Source organism: Pristiophorus japonicus, chromosome 8 (genome assembly GCF_044704955.1).
Source record: "Pristiophorus japonicus isolate sPriJap1 chromosome 8, sPriJap1.hap1, whole genome shotgun sequence".
NCBI lineage: Eukaryota > Metazoa > Chordata > Chondrichthyes > Pristiophoridae > Pristiophorus > Pristiophorus japonicus.
In genome coordinates this window covers 223,087,634-223,104,655 of record NC_091984.1, presented here as the reverse complement: position 1 = coordinate 223,104,655, position 17,022 = coordinate 223,087,634, and the positions used below count along the sequence as shown (strand labels likewise).

Sequence of the window (17,022 nt, the reverse complement as noted above, 5' to 3'; positions counted from 1 at the left end):
AAGTGCTTTGAGACATTCGGTGGTTGTGAAAGGCGCTATATAAATGCAAGTCTTTCTTTTTTTTAATGGTGACCCCCAGGATGCTGATGGTGGGGAATTCAGCGATGGTAATGCCATTGAATGTCAAGGGGAGGTGGTTAAACTCTCGCTTGTTGGAAATAGTCATTGCCTGGCACTTATGTGGCATAAATGTTACTTGCCACTTATCAGCCCAAGCCTGAATGTCATCCAGGTCTTGCTGCATTTGGGCATGGACTGCTTCCTTATCTGAGGAGTTGCAATTGGAACTGAACACTGTGCAATCATCAGTGAACATCCCCACTTCTGCCCTTATGATGGAGGGAAGGTCATTGATGAAGCAGCTGAAGATGATTGGGCCTAGGACACTGCCCTGAGGAACTCCTGCAGCGATGTCCTGGGGCTGAGATGATTGACCTCCAACAACTACAACCATCTTTTTTTGTGCTTGGTGTCATGTATTTAACCAGCATTGTAACCCATGTATAAACTGACCTAAGTTGTACACTATGAGAACACTGACCACTAGGTGGGAGACACTCCTAACCTGGACCTTCAGGTATAAAAGGGGAAGCTCCACCCACCTTCATCACTTGAGTGCTAAGGAATAAAGGACAGGTCACAGACTGACCTCTCAAGCATGGGCCTCGTGTGTATTTATACTGTGTAGTAAGGACGTATCAATGGCGACAAGAAACTGGGATTTAAACCACGCGAACATGGCCACTAGCAGAACAGACAAGAGGTACTGTGTTAAGGAATGATTGGAACAGAGATTCAACATTGTTAAAGCAGCACACAGTTCTCCAGGCAGACAAGGGCAGTCAGGCATGTCCCAACATGTAGTCGAACCCAGAGGGGGAGTTCGACAGAGACAATGGCAAGCTGAACAGCGATTCACGCCATTGCAAGGGACAATGAGGCCAGTAATGGGGCCATCAACACCTGTTAATGGTGCACTCAAGGACAATAACAGGGGCAGTCAGGGACGATCGACTGGCAAGAGACCTTTTGTTTCAAACCGCAACTCATGCTGGAGGCGTGGAGGCATACATTCAGCCGGAGTTTGCAGAGTTGAGCAAAATACCTGCAGAAATTGCAGAAATGGACACTGGGGGAAATCGCTGGAAGCTGAAGTTCAGCAAGTTCATGTGGAGCACGTATACAGTTCATACACCAGGACGCCACCGATAATGATGAAAGTGCTCCTCAATGGCATTCCAGTATCAATGGAGTTAGACCCGGGTGCCAGCCAGTCCCTGATGGGTATCAAACAGTTCGAAAAGTTGTGGGCATCCAAGGCCAGGAGGCCAAAATTATCGCCGATTGACGCACAGCTACGGACTTACACAAAGCAGATCATTCCGGTGCTAGGCAGCGCCACGGTAGTCGTGACCCACAAAGATTCGGAGAACAGGTTGCCACTCTGGATTGTCCCAGGGGACGGTCCCGCACTACTGGGGAGGAGTTGGCTTGCTGTCATGAACTGGAAATGGGGCGATGTCAATGCAATTTCCTCTGTGGAGCGAGTATCATGCTCACAGGTCCTGGACAAATTTGACTCATTATTTCAACACGGCATTGGCACTTTCATGGGGGCCAAGGTAGTGATTCACATAAACCCGGACGCCAGACCAGTACACCACAAGGCCAGAGCGGTGCCGTACGTGATGCGGGAAAAGATAGAAGGCGAATTGGACCGCCTGTTGAGGGAAGGCATCATCTCGCCAGTCGAATTCAGTGACTGGGTGAGCCCGATTGTGCCGGTGCTCAAGGCGGATGGGTCGGTCAGGATATGTGGCGATTACAAGGCCACCATCAATCGGGTGTCACTCCAAGACCAGTACCCGCTACCGAGAGTGGAGGACCTCTTTGCGACGCTATCCGGTGGCAAACTTTTTTCAAAATTGGACCTGACCTCAGCTTACATGACCCAGGAGCTGGCGAGTGAGTCGAAGAAGCTGACCACCATCACGACACACAAGGGGTTGTTTGAGTACAACAGATGTCCGTTCGGAATTCGCTCGGCCGCCGCGATCTTCCAACGAAATATGGAAAGCCTCCTCAAGTTGATTCCAGGGACAGTGGTTTTTCAGGACGACATCCTCATTACGGGTTACGATACTGAAGAACACCTCCACAACCTGGAGGAGGTGCTGCGCAGACTGGACCGGGTAGGTCTGCGACTGAAAAAGGCGAAATGCATCTTCCTAGCTCCAGAGGTAGAATTCCTGGGGATGAGGGTAGCAGCAGACGGGATCAGCCCTACTGCATCCAAGACGGAAGCGATCCAGAGAGCACCCAGACCCCGTAACACGACGGAGCTGCGTTCGTTCCTGGGGCTCTTGAACTATTTTGGTAACTTTCTTCCCAAATTGAGCACGCTGCTAGAGCCGCTACACGTGCTCCTACGCAAAGGTCGCGAATGGGTCTGGGGGGACAGCCAGGAAAGGGCTTTTAATAGAGCACGCAATTTGTTATGTTCCAACAATCTGTTAACACTATATGACCCATGTAAGAAACTTGTGTTAACGTGCGATGCGTCGTCCTATGGTGTCGGGTGTGTGTTGCAGCATGTCAATGCCAAGGGTCAGTTACAGCCGGTAGCTTATGCCTCCAGGAGTCTGTCCCAGGCAGAAAGGGGCTACGGGATGGTAGAAAAGGAGGCGCTCGCATGTGTATATGCGGTAAAGAAAATGCACCAGTACCTGTTTGGCAGGAAATTTGAGCTGGAGACAGATCACAAACCCCTAACGTCCCTTTTGGCCGACAACAAGGCCATAAATGCAAACGCATCGGCCCGCATAGAGAGGTGGGCACTCACGTTAGCTGCCTATGACTACACAATTCGGCACAGACCGGGCACCGAAAACTGCGCCGATGCACTCAGCAGGCTCCCACTAGCCACCACTGAGGGGGCTACTGAGCAGGGTGCTGAGATGGTCATGGCTGTTGAAGCTTTCGGAAGCGAAGGCTCACCCGTGACAGCCCATCAGATTAAAGTCTGGACAACTAGAGACTCGCTATTGTCTCTAGTCAAGAAATGTGTCCTGAATGGGGACTGGGCAGCCACATACAGGGCATGCCCTGAGAAATTTAAACCATTTCACAGGCGCAAGGATGAACTCTCGATTCAGGCCAATTGCCTACTGTGAGGAAACCGTGTAGTCATGCCCCAGATGGGCAGAGAGGTGTTCATCAGAGAACTCCATAATGGGCACCCGGGCATTGTCACGATGAAGGCAATTGAGGTCACACGTTTGGTGGCCAGGGATAGACGCAGATCTGGAACTTTGTGTTCGCAGGTGCAACACGTGTGCCCAGCTGGGCCATGCGCCCAGGGAAGCCCCCCTTAGCCCCTGGCCATGGCCCGTCAAGCCATGTGGACTACGCAGGTCCTTTCATGGGGAAAATGTTTTTGGTTGTAGTAGACGCCTACTCCAAATGGATCGAGTGTGACATTTTAAATTCAAGCACATCCTCTGCCACGGTAGAAAGTCTACGGGCAATGTTCGCCGCCCACGGTCTACCGGACATCTTGGTCAGCGACAATGGCCCGTGCTTCACAAGCACTGAATTCCAGGACTTCATGGCAGGCAATGGAATTAACCATGTTAGAACGGCACCGTTCAAGCCGGCCTCAAACGGCCAGGCAGAACGAACAGTGCAGATAATCAAACAGGGGATGCTCAGATTCCAAGGGGGTTCCCTACAAACCCGCTTATCACGCCTCCTGTTGGCCTATAGATCCCGACCACACTCGCTCACAGGGGTTCCACCTGCAGAGCTACTAATGAAAAGGACGCTCAAAACCCGATTATCCCTTATACACCCCACCATGAAAGAAATTGTCGAGAGCAGGCGCCAGTCACAATGTAACTACCATGACAGGAATGCGAGGGCGCGATGTATTGATGTAAATGATCCTGTTTTTGTCCTGAACTACGCTGCAGGGCCCAAATGGCTCGCAGGCACTGTGGTTGCCAAAGAGGGAAATAGGATTCTGGTAGTTAAACTTACCAATGGACAAATCTGCCGCAAACATGTGGATCAAACAAAAAGGAGGTTCAGCAACCCCATAGAAGAAGCAGAGGAAGAACACAACGTAGAGTTTACTCCACCACAGGTGACCGAACACCGGAATCAAAGGGAGGAGAGCCCAGTCACTGTGGGCAGTCCGGACAGGCCTGAGGCACTGCAAACAGCAGACACTCAGGCCAGCGCTCAACAACCGGAGCCCCAACTCAAGGGAGCGTAAACCACCAGAGAGACTCAACCTGTGATCCCAATAAGACTTTGGGGGGGGGGAGGTGATGTCATGTATTTAACCAGCATTGTAACCCATGTATAATCTGATCTAAGTTGTACACTGTGAGAACACTGACCACTAGGTGGGAGACACTCCTAACCTGGACCTTCAGGTATAAAAGGGGAAGCTCCACCCACCTTCATCACTTGAGTGCTAAGGAATAAAGGACAGGTCACAGACTGACCTTCTCTCAAGCATGGGCCTCGTGTGCATTTATACTGTGTAGTAAGGACGTATCACTTGGTATGACTTCAGCCAGTGAAAAGATTCCCCCCTGATTCCCATTTACTTCAATAAAAGGCTCCTTGATGCCACACTTGGTCAAATGCTGCTGTGATGTCAAGGGCAGTCACTCTCACCTCACCTTCGGAATTCTGCTCTTCTGTCCATGTTTGGAACAAGGCTGTAATGAGGTTTGGAGCTGAGTGGTGCTGGCAGAACCCAAACTGAGCATCGTTGAGCGGCAACTACAGAGGAATCTCCCTGTTGTCAGCCACTGGGAAAGTCGTCGCTAGAGTCCTCCTCAACCGTCTTCTCCCTGTGGCTGAGGAGCTCCTCCCGGAGTCACAGTGCGGATTTCGTCCCCTAGGGGGCACAACGGACATGATTTTTGCAGCTTGACAGCTGCAGGAATAATGCAGGGAACAGGACCAGCCCTTATACATAGCCTTCTTCGACCTTACAAAGGCCTTTGACACTATCAACTGTGAGGGACTATGGAGCGTCCTCCTCCATTTCGGATGCCCCCAAAAGTTCGTCACCATCCTCTGCCTGCTCCACGATGACATGCAGGCCGTGATCCCTACCAACCGATTCAATACAGACCCAATCTACGTCCGGACCGGGGTCAAACAGGGCTTCATCATCGTCCCAACCCTCTTCTCAATCTTCCTCACTGTCATGCTCCACCTCACAGTCACAAGCTCCCCGCTGGAGTGGAACTAAACTACAGAACCAATGGGAACCTGTTCAACCTTCGCCGTCTCCAGGCCAGGTCCAAGACCACCCCAACCTCTGTCGTCGAGCTACAGTACACAGATGATGCCTGCGTTGACGCACATACAGAGGCTGAACTCCAGGACATAATTGATGTATTTACTGAGGTGTACGAAAGCATGGGCCTTACGCTAAACATCTGTAAGACAAAGGTCCTCCATCAGCTTGTCCTCGCCGCACAGCACTGCCCCCCAGTCATCAAGATCCACGGCGCGGCTCTGGACAACGTGGACCATTTCCCATACCTCAGGAGCCTCTTATCAGACAATGACGACAAGATTCAACACCGCCTCCAGTGCGCAAGTGCAGCCTTCAGCCGCCTGAGGAAAAGAGTGTTTGAAGACTAGGCCTTCAAAACTGCCACCAAGCTCATGGTCTACAGGACTGTCATAATACCCGCACTCCTGTATGGCTCAGAGACATGGACCATATACAGTAGACACCTCAAGTCGCTGGAGAAATACCACCAACGATGCTTCCGCAAGATCCTACGAAGCCCCTGGGAGGACAGACGCACCAACGTTAGCATCCTCGACCAGGCCAACATCCCCAGCATTGAGGCACTGACCACACTTGATCAGCTCCGCTGGGCAGGCCACATCATTCGCATGCCAGACAAGAGACTCCCAAAGCAAGCACTCTATTCGGAACTCTTTCACGGCAAATGAGCCAAAGGTGGGCAGAGGAAACGTTACAGGGACACCCTTAAAGCCTCCCTGAAAAAGTGCAACATCCCCACTGACACCTGGGAGTCCCTAGCCAAAGACCGCCCTAAGTGGAGGAAGTGCATTTGGGAGGACGCTGAGCACCTTGAGCCTCATCGCCAAGAACATGCAGAAATCAAGCGCAGGCAGCAGAAAGAGCATGCGGCAAACCTGTCCCACCTTTCCCTCAATGACTATCTGTCCCACCTGTGACAGGGACTGTGGTTCTCGTATTGGACTGTTCAGCCACCTAAGGACTCATTTTTAAGAATGGAAGCAAATCTTCCTCGATTCCGAGGGACTGCCTATGATGATGATGATGATGAGTGGATAAGTGCCGCTAGATAGCACTGTCCACAACACCTTCCATCATTTTGCTAATCATTGAGAGTAGACTTTTGTGGTAATTGGCCAGATTGGATTTGTCCTACGTTTTGTGGACAGGACATACCTGGGTAGTTTTCCACATTGTCGAGTAGATGCCAATGTTGTAGCTGTACTGAATAGCTTGGCTGGAGGCACAGCAAGTTCTGGAGCATATGTCCTCAGCACGACAGCCAGGATGTTGCTGGGGCCCATAGCCTTTGCTGTATCCAGTGCGCTCAGCCGTTTCTTGATATCATGTGGAGTGAATCAAATTGGCTGAAGACTGGCTTCTGTGATGGTGTGGACCTCAGGAGGAAGCCAAAATGGATCATCTACTCAGCACTTGTGGCTGAAGATGGTTGCAAATGTGTCAGCCTTGTCTTTTGCACTTGTGTGTTGGGCTCCGCCATCATTGAGGATGGGGATATTCATGGAACCGCCTCCTCCTGTTAGTTGTTTAATTGCTCACTACCATTCATGACTGGATGTGGCAGGACTGTAGAGCTTTGATCTGATTCGTTGATTGTGGGATCACTTAGCTCTGTCTATAGCATGCTGCTTCTGCTCTTTAGCATGCATGTAGTCCTGTGTTGCAGCTTTCCCAAGTTGATACCTCATTTTTAGGTATGCCAGGTGCTGCTCCTGGCATGCTCTTCTGCACTCCTCATTGAACCAGGGTTGGTCCCCTGGCTTGATGGTAATGGTAGAGTGAGGGATATGCCGGGCCATGAGGTTACAGGTTGTGGTGGACTACAATTGGGATGTGATCTAGTGCTATTGGCACAGACGGGCAGGCAGGCGATCTGCTGCACTTGCAATGGCAAAGTGGACCCCCAGGATTTCAGGGTCACATAATCCTAGCCATAAGAAAATTGAAGAGAGGCATTTTTGTCAATTCAGCATAACAGTTTGAACTTTCCTTGGTGACCAGTTGTACCAGGAAAGATTGCCCATTAACCTAGAGTGTACACCAATAGCTGTGGTTTAATTAGTGATGGTTTAACTCTGGATTGAATTTGTGCATTCCAGGAAAGAGCCTTGGGCGATGTCACTGTCTGTGAAGATGTTTTAGGATGGTTCAGAACCTTTAGAGAAAATAAATACCTAAATCCAGGAAACAGGTCAAGTTCCTTTTCTGTCAAGTGTCTAAACCCCAAAACACTGTCTTTCCAGGATGGGTCCTATGAAGAAGAATGAGCAAATAATGTTGTTAGTTGCATTTTTCTCAGGTCCTGAAGGATCAGAACCATACAATTTATTTTTTATTTTCTTGATTTTGGCTGCTATAAATGAGACAATATCCTATTTGTCTATCCTGTTTGCAGTGGTGCACTGTGTGCTGTTGGGATAAGTTAGTTGACATCGAGTTATTTGATGGAAATGATACTAAGAGGAAGACAATTAGTTTGCTGTGCAAACTCTTGCCGTTATTCAAAATAGATGCTCATAGTTAGAAAAGATCAGGCTGTGGTTTGTAGTAGTTAGTGCCACACCTATCAGAATGTATCAATGTGCTGGACAAGAAAATGACATTTTTTAGAAATCAGTATCCACGACTGAAAAATGTCACCAGTTTCTAAATTTTTTTTTATATGATTTGAGAATGTATACAGCTTATATCCTTGACAGTGTTGCAATATTAGGGAGTTTTCAGCTATCGGGATATAACCTAGACAGAAATCTCTTCTCAATGTTTATTGGCCAGTGGGCTCAACTTGCAGACATCAAAGCCTAAAAATTACCGATGGCGATATTATTGCATGAATGCTTAATGTGTTCATATTAAATTTCTCTGTTCGCTTCTTTAGCAAAGATATCAACTCATTGAAAAAAACTGCTTAATGCCTGAGCTAAATTAGCAGACTGCGGAAGGTCATATGAACTCATTAAATGTTGATCCACAAATAACACCAACAGTAATTTCTCAGCACATATTTTTGGAAGATTTTCTTTTTCTTTTACTTTTGTATCAATTTACAGAGTTATTTACGATTGCCAGCCAAAGTCTTCATGTTGCCAATCAACTCTGGTAAATGTGTGTTGCTTTTTTTTTTCCACATATAAATGTCAGGAGAAAATGAGCAGAGCTCTTATAAAATTCTTTCCTTCCTCAACAGCGCATTCCGACAGGGAATACTAAACTTTGGATCAAGAAGGCTATAAAGTGAGGGATGAAAAAGATAATCATAATAAAATGTCTTTACTGCAAACTTTGCATAAATCACACACTGAAAGCTGCACGTTTTAACCATAATAATTCTGTTAATGTTCATGTTGGCATTATTCCAAGTCAAATACAGTAATCGAAGTTAACTCGGCCAGAAACTGCCAGCAATAAGTCTGCGCATTTATAGCTTCCTGGAATTGAAGACCAATCAGTATTTGGCTCTGTGATCCTCCATGCCTGTGCCCACCCTATACCTTTGCTTTTGTGAAGTAAGACATTTTCTCATCCCCATCAGTGGACATGCAGAGCCATCGATAGCGATACGCAAACATCCACTTCAGCTCCTTGTTTAACGAGACGTAAAGTCACACAATAGTTTGTCATTGTGTTTCCTGTTTAGCTCTTTATTGGTTTCTTTTCAGTGGAACCTTCAGTGTTCCCCAGGGATCTGGACTGGGGCCTCAGCGTTTCACCATATATATATATATATATATATATATAAAAATATAAATGATGAAGAAATAGAGAGTTGTATATCCAAGTTTGCAGATGACACTCAGTTACGAGGCATTGTAATTTGCATGGCTGGAAGCAGGAAGTTACAAAGGGACATAGACAGACTAAGAAAGTGGACAAAGGTGAGGAAGTAATGCTTCAGTTGTACCGAGCCTTGGTCACATCCAATCTGTGAGACTGCATTCAGTTTTGGGCACCAAACTTCAGGAAAGACATATTGGGACTACTGTGCAGATTCATCAGAATGATACCAGGGCTTAGCAGGGTTAAATTATTAGGACAAGTTGCATAAACTTGGCTTGTATGCCCTTGAGTTTAGAAGGTTGAGGGATGATCTAATTGAAGTATTTTAAATGATTGTGGGATTTGATAGGGTAGATACAGAGAAACTATTTCATCTGGTGGGGGAATCCAGAACAAGAGGGCATAATCTTGAGCTAGGCCATTTAGGAGTGAAATCAAAAAGCACTTTATCACACAAAGGGTAGCACATCGAGGTTCTGCACCACCAGACTGAGCCGAAGGAGGTGGTGAGGGGAGGGGTTGATTAAGTCAAGGCCAAAGCTGAAGGCAGGAATTATGAAATGGTCAGCTTCAGTTTTGCTGACATTTAGCTGAGAAAATTTGGTTAATTCAGATCTTAATATTGGAGAGGCAGTTGAATACTGTAGCACCAACTAAATATCTTTCCTATAAATCACTGATTAATTTCCTGCGTGTTACCCTGTATACCCATGAACACACTCACATACATAAAAACATGGCAAATAAAATTGGGAAACAATGAAATTGTACAGAGAGTATTTTCTCTGGGTGAGAAGACTGCTACTTTAGTTAACATTGTCATATTTGGGATACTTACCGGCACTCGTTCTTTGAAGATGTTGTAACCAGACTGTAAAAATAAGCCCATCTCATTGGCATCGAGTGAATTCACATGACTCACGAGGTAATCAAACGTTTCCTTGTTCCACTTGCTACAGTTAAAACATCGGGAAAATATGACACAATCCTTTGCCACAATGCCACAAATATTTGTTTACCATCTGCAGAAAATTCCATTGACATAACAGAAAAAAGATCAGAAGTATATATTACCTACTATTACTGCATGCATTGTTATTGAAACTACCAAGGGCCAGGACAACCTTTAATACACTGGTGCAAAGACCAGTTCTAAATTGTTACCCTTATTATGTGCAGTGTTAACCTATTACTGGATTTCTTAAAAGGGCTTTAAAGCTCACAAAATGGAATGCTGCCGTGTCACAGCACATGAATGCAGCAATGCACTACGCAATACCAATGAGGACATGAGTTTACACTTTTGATTTTCTATATTCAAATTTTCTTGGCTTGGCTGTGCACACAGAAGGGGCACTAGAGAGAGGGCAAGCAATATGGAGGCAGACAAAATTGGGAGCAGTGTCAATAGAACATAATAAAAGGCCATATGGCTCATTGAAACTCATCCATCTAGTATACTAACTCTCTCAACATGGCATTTTTTGGGGGTCAATATAGGTTGCTCCTGACAGCTAGCTGATCTGGGAGCAGGTTGCCTGCTAGACCTCTCAGGGATTTGAACCCACAACCTTCTGACTCAGAAATAGTGGCACTGACTGAAAAGAATGGTGTGTCCTTGCTGTTTGACTAAAGTGGTAATGAGCAATAAACACAAACAAATTCCAGGCTTGGTTCAAGGTCTCTGCTTGGTTAGTCAATCTGAGCCAGGGCAGCAGTTAGAGGTTTTACAGTTGAGCTCAGGTGATCCTGGGCTAGCAGCAAAGATCAGCTAGGATTCCCACTCCTGATCAATATGCAGAAACTTCTGCTAGAAAGGTGAGGATAGAATCAGACCTGGCTGTAATGCTCATCGTGCTCAAATAACCTGCCACTGATTATGCTCACCCATGAAGAGTGTCCAGCCAGAAGGTTGCTGGTGCTCATGGAACCATATCCTAGCAGCAGCCAGCACCTTCAGAAAGGGAGAAAAATAAATAAAAGAAAAATAAAGGAAAATTAGTAAATATAGAAAAATAAGGTGAAAGAAACTGCTACATTAAGCCTGCATCATTCCTATTTCTTACATAATGGGACACGTTCCTATTTTTAGTTTCAAAAATTATTCTTCTTACACTTCTTCCAGGTTCCCTTGATCGAGCACATATGGTTGCCACAATCCAGCAGCTCCATCGCTCACAGTATGTGGTGTAAACTTATCTGCATAAACCACAACGGTTAACGGCCTGACCATAGACTGAAAGCGATTCATGATGCATTGAGCTGTAGACAAACCAATCACGCCAGCCCCAATCACTGCAACATACATTTTCTTATCCAAGAAGGTCGATCGTCTAATAGCTGAAAAGAAACAAAGGAAGATGGTTCATTTACTCAGTTCAATATTGTACAGCTGAGGAGTGATTTCAGTTACCCAAGATCAGAATATAGACTTTGATCTTCGCTTCTGCAATAAAGTAATAGTTGTAGTAATTATTAACTAATCTGTTTGCAATGTCAAGAATATGAAACCGTTTCGATGTTTCTGGCTGATTACACAGAGTTAGCCATGGCTCAGTGTTGCACCGTTACCTCTGAGTCAGAAGGTTGTGGGTTCAAATCCCACGCCACGGACTTGAGCATACCATCTAGTGCAATACTGAGAGAGTTGTGTACTGAGGGAATGCTGCACTGTTGGAGGTGCCGTCTTTCAAATGAGACATTAAACTGAGTCCCCGTCTGCTCTCTCAGGTGGATGTAAATGATCCCATGAACTATTTCGAAGAAGAGCATGGGGAGTTTTCCCTGGTGTCCTGACCAATAGCTATCCCTCAATCAACATAACAAAAACAGATTATCTGGACATTATCACATTGCTGTTTGTGGAATCTTGCTGTGTGCAAATTAGCTACCGCTTTTCCTACATTACAATAGTGACTACACTTCAAAAGTACTTAATTGGCTGTAACGCGCTTTGGGTCATCCAGAGGTCATGAAAGAGGCAATTTAAATGCAAGTTCTTCTTTTCTTTTTCTCTGCTTTCATTTAGATTAGATGAAAATACTGTATTAAAATCAGGTGATATGTTAGCATTGTGTATTGGACCAGCCAGAGTAGTATGATCCAAATTTGACTGTCCTCACTCTGCCTGGGTTCCTGAACTTACTAGCCTGCATCAAAGTCACTGTGAAATTGGCTGTAAAGAAGCATAACCCAGATGACCCTCCATCTCTGTGGAGCAGGACCCGCCATTCACTCAATGCCTCCTGCAGTGATATAGCTGAGGTTTTGAATGCAGTTTGTAGGGTTTCTGGGCATGAACGAGCACTTTACCACTCTGAAACATTTATCTGTTTGGAATAACAAAAATCTTGGCAGTTCATTGTTATAGTGCAATGAAGCTCCCCACAAAATCAAAGGAAAACCGACAGACTGGTCTCGCCATGGATCTCTTGTACACCTCAAAACAGATGGTCACACAGCAAGATTGCTAAATGCCTGTCAGTTTCCCAGATGGCAAAAGAATGAATGGCACAAAGGATGCAAAGGAGGAGTTAATTACTAATTATTTTTGAAAGAAACATTTTGGCGAACAAATTCTTACATATAGTTGGGTATGGGAGGGGGAGGGGGAATAGAAAATTGTTTAGTTCTCATACAATAATAAACACGAGGGAAGCTTGAGTGGTTTATAAAAATCAGCAGATCTCTGGTAGCGAATTATAATCTTATCTACCTCTTAAGTTTTTCTTTTGCACTTTTTTTGGTGGACTTCATCCTTAAGGACAGAGTGCCTGAGTACAAGCAAATATGAGTTGATCAGAGAGAGCCGGAATGGTTTTGTTAAAAGTAAGGCAAGACTGACTAATCTAGTTGAATTTTTTGAGGAGGTCACTAATAAAGTTAGACTAAGGGTAGACTAAAGGTGTTATCTCTATGCAGTTCCAGAAGACAATCGATAAGGTTCCACACAAAAGATTATGGGCAAAAATGAGAGCTCATGGAATTGGAGGTAGCCTTTTGACGAATTGGAAATTGCTTGGGAGGTAGGAGACAGGGAGCAGGGATAAAGACTATGTACTCAGATTGGCAGGATGGGATGAATGGTATTCACCAGGAATCTGTTCTGGGGCCTCAAACTTTCACCATGTTCATTAATGACTTGGATGAAGGAATAGAGGGTTGCAAGTTTGCAGATTACACTAAATTAGTAAGTAGTGCAGATGGGTTTGTTAAGGAAGGTCGTGTCTGACTAACTTTATTGAGTTCTTTGAGGAGGTAACAAGAAGGGTCTGTTATATATGTGGACTTGTATTTACTCTGTACAGCCACCAGAGGGCTCATCCCCTGTAGTCCCAAGGGATCCCATAATCCCTTGGGGGCACAGGTATTTAAGGAGGCTTCACAGGTTGGAGAGGCACTCTGGAGACCTGCAATAAAAGACTAAGGTCACACTTTACTTTGAGCTCACAGTGTTCAGTCTGACTATTTCTCCATACACAACAGGGTCGATGAGGGCAGTGCATTTGATGCAATTTACATGGATTTTAACAAACTTTTGACAAGGTCCCCATGGTAGGCTGATCAAAAAAGTAAAAGCCCATGGGTTCCAAGGGAGAGTGGCAAATTGGATCCAAAATTGGCTTAGTGGCAGGAAGCAAAGGGTAATGGTTGAGGGAATCTTTGTGACTAGAAGGCTGTTTCCAGTGGGCTCAGTATTCGGTCCATTACTTTTTGTAGTATATATTAATGATTTAGACTTAAATGTAGGGGGCATGATAAAGAAATTTGCAGATGATACAAAAATTGGCCGTGAGGTTGACAGTGAAGAGAATAGCTCCACATCGCAGGGAGATAGCGATGAATTGGTCAGTTGGGCAGAAAAGTGGCAAATGGAATCAATCTGGAAATGTGTGAGGTAATGCATTTGGGGAGGAGCAACAAGGCAAGGGAATACACAATAAATGGGAGGATACTGAGAGGTGTGGAGGAAGAGAGAGACCTTGGAGTACATGTCCACAGATCCTTAAACGTAGCAGGACATGTCGATAAGGTAGTTAAAAAGGCATACGGAATGCTTTCCTTTATTAGCTGAGGCATAGAATACAAGAGCCAGGAAGTTATACTAGAACTGTGTACAACATTAGTTAGGCCACAGCTTGAGTACTGTGTGCAGTTCTGGTCATCACATTACAGGAAGGATGTGATTGCACCAGAAAGGGTACAGAGATTTACGAGGCTGTTGCCAGGACTGGAAAACTTTAGCTATGAGGTAAGATTGCATAGGCTAGGGTTGTTTTCCTTGGAACAAAGGAGGCTGAAGGAAGATTTAATTGAGGTGTATAAAATTATGAGGGGCCTAGATAGAGTCGATAGGAAGGACCTATTTCCCTTAGCAGAGGGGGTAATAACCAGGGGACATAGATTTAAAGTAGCTGGCAGAAGGATTAGAGGGGAGATGAGCAAACATTTATTCACCCAGAGGGTGGTGGGAATCTTGAACTCACTGCCTGAAAGGGCAGTAGAGGCAGAAATCCTCATCACATTTAAAAGGTACTTGGATGTGCACTTAAAGAGTCCTAACCTACAGGGCTATGGACCTAGTGCTGGAAGGTGGGATTAGACTGGACAATTCTTTTTTGACCGGCACAGACACGATGAGCCAAAAGGCCTCCTTTTGTGTCGTAATTTTCTATGATTCTATGGGAGCCGGAAGTTCTCCCATAGATACGGCTGAATCTGAACCCCCAAAACAGGTGTGTTGGGGTCGTGTCAGAGGTTAAAATGAGGCTGCCTGCCTTCATTCTAACAGTCATTCTATTTTTAACCACAGGCAGCTGGGTTTCCCAGAACCGGGGAAACTCGGAAGCTGAAAGCAGGTGAGAAGAGCTGAATCCATGAGGTATGTGCCTTCATAACACTTCTTTTGGGCCAGGAGGCACTGGAGTGCTTCCTCCACTGGCTCAACAGCTTACCTGTAAACACCCCCACCAATCGGAACCATCTCCCATACAATTTCCTCCCCCCTACTTCTTTATTTGGGAGGCGGCGGGGAACAAAATTAAGTTTTAAAAATAAATTGCTGGTAGTTAGTATTTTATTTTTCAAATAACAGTCCCTGATACAACAAATTAGCTGGAGAGTTCCCCCAATGCACTTACTCGCTCTCGTAGGCTTTGGCCCTGTGAAGCTGGCTTCCTGCCAGAAAGGCCTCCAACCTGTCAATCAGGCTGCCTGTGGGAGGGAAGCTCACTTAAAGGGGCCCTGTAGTTAAATTCTGCAGGACATTTGGGAAGCCTGGTTGTAGTGTCCCTGCACCTTACTACAAACTCACACGAGGCATATATATATATATCAGACACGGTCACTTTGTGACCTTCACCTTTATTCCCAGGACCAACGAGTCCTGATCCTGGGTGGGACCTCCCCTTTTATACCTGGAAACCCAGGTAAGGAGTGTCTCCCACAAGTTCACCCCCTGTGGTCAGGGTGTGCATTTCTAGGGTACAGGTACAGTGTACATGAGTTACAGTTACATGACTATGTCATTGCAAGATGGTTAAATACATGAAATCACCTCCCCCCTTAAGTCTTTTGTTTCAGAGGTTAAGTCTTTCAAGTGGTCAACGCTCTCTCGTGGAGCGCCGCAGTTGTGGCTCTGGTGGCTGAGCTTCGGCACGCGTCTCTGTCACTTGAGGTGATTCCGGCCTGACCGGGCTGGCTGCAGGGACTGTGCATGCTCGTCCGCTGGCAGTGGTGTGGGTGCCACCTCATGCTCTTCTTCAGGTTCCTCCTTGTCTATGCTGAACCTTTTCTTTACTTGGTCCAAGTGTTTGCGGCATATCTCACCATTGTTTAGTCGGACCACCATGACTCGATTTCCTTCTTTGCCAATTACGGTGCCCTCAAGCCACTTGGGTCCCAAAGCATGGTTAAGAACAAATACCGGGTCATCTATTTCTAAACACCTCCCCCTTGAGTTTCGATCATGGAGCTCGGTTTGGGACTGGAGCTTGCCCTCAACAATGTCTGTCAGGGCTGGGTGAATGAGGGGCAGCCGTGTCTTGAGCATGCGTTTCATGAGGAGTTCCGCTGGCGGGACTCCCGTGAGCGAGTGCGGCCGGGACCTGTAGGCCAGCAGGAGGCGCGATAGGCGGTACTGAAGGGAGGGTCCATGGATGCGTAGCATGCCCTGTTTTATGACTTGGACCGCCAGTTCCGCCTGGCCATTGGAAGCCAGCTTGAACGGTGCTGTCCGGGCGTGCTTGATGCCATTGCCCAACATAAACTCCTGGAATTCGTGGCTGGTGAAACACGGGCTATTGTCGCTGACCAGGATGTCCAGCAAGCCATGGGTCGTGAAAACCGTACGCAGACTCTCCACGGTGATGGATGTCGTGCACGAGTTCAATATGACACACTCGATCCACTTCGAGTATGCATCGACAACGATCAGGAACATTTTCCCCATGAACGGGCCCATATAGTCAACGTGAATATGTGACCATGGACTGGTGGGCCAGGGCCACGGGCTGAGTGGGGCCTCCCCGGGGGCACTTGCGAACCCAGTGTTCCAGGTCTGAGTCTATCCCTGGCCACCATATATGTGAGCGGGCAATGGCCTTCATTAAGACGATGCCACGGTGCTCGCTGTGGAGTTCCCTGATGAACTTTTCCCTTCCTTTCTGGGGCACAACTACCCGGCTGCCCCATAGCAGGCAGTCGGCTTGGATGGAGAGCTCATCCATCCGTCTCTGAAACGGTCTGACTTCCTCAGGGCACGCCCTGTGTGCGGGCGCCCAATCCCCAGTCAGGACACATTTCTTTATCATGGATAGGTTGGTCCAGAGATTGATCTGGTGGGCTGTGATGGGGGTGCCCGCAGTGTCAAAAGCCTCAACGGTCATGACCATGAGTTCAGCCATGAACTCATTGAATGGCGG

General features: G+C 46.5%; 1 protein-coding gene across 1 annotated transcript in view; it reads right to left on the bottom strand.

Annotated features, from left to right (window-relative positions):
• Positions 1-11,408, bottom strand: part of LOC139268318 (D-amino-acid oxidase-like) — a 31,802-nt gene extending 20,394 nt beyond the window's left edge. The window contains exons 1-3 of the mRNA XM_070886388.1: positions 11,215-11,408; positions 9,939-10,053; positions 7,498-7,574 (exon numbers count right to left, since the gene is read on the bottom strand). Of these exons, the coding sequence (XP_070742489.1) occupies positions 7,498-7,574; positions 9,939-10,053; positions 11,215-11,408 (386 nt within the window). The remainder of the gene's footprint in view (positions 1-7,497; positions 7,575-9,938; positions 10,054-11,214) is intronic.
• Positions 11,409-17,022: the final 5,614 nt, after the last annotated feature.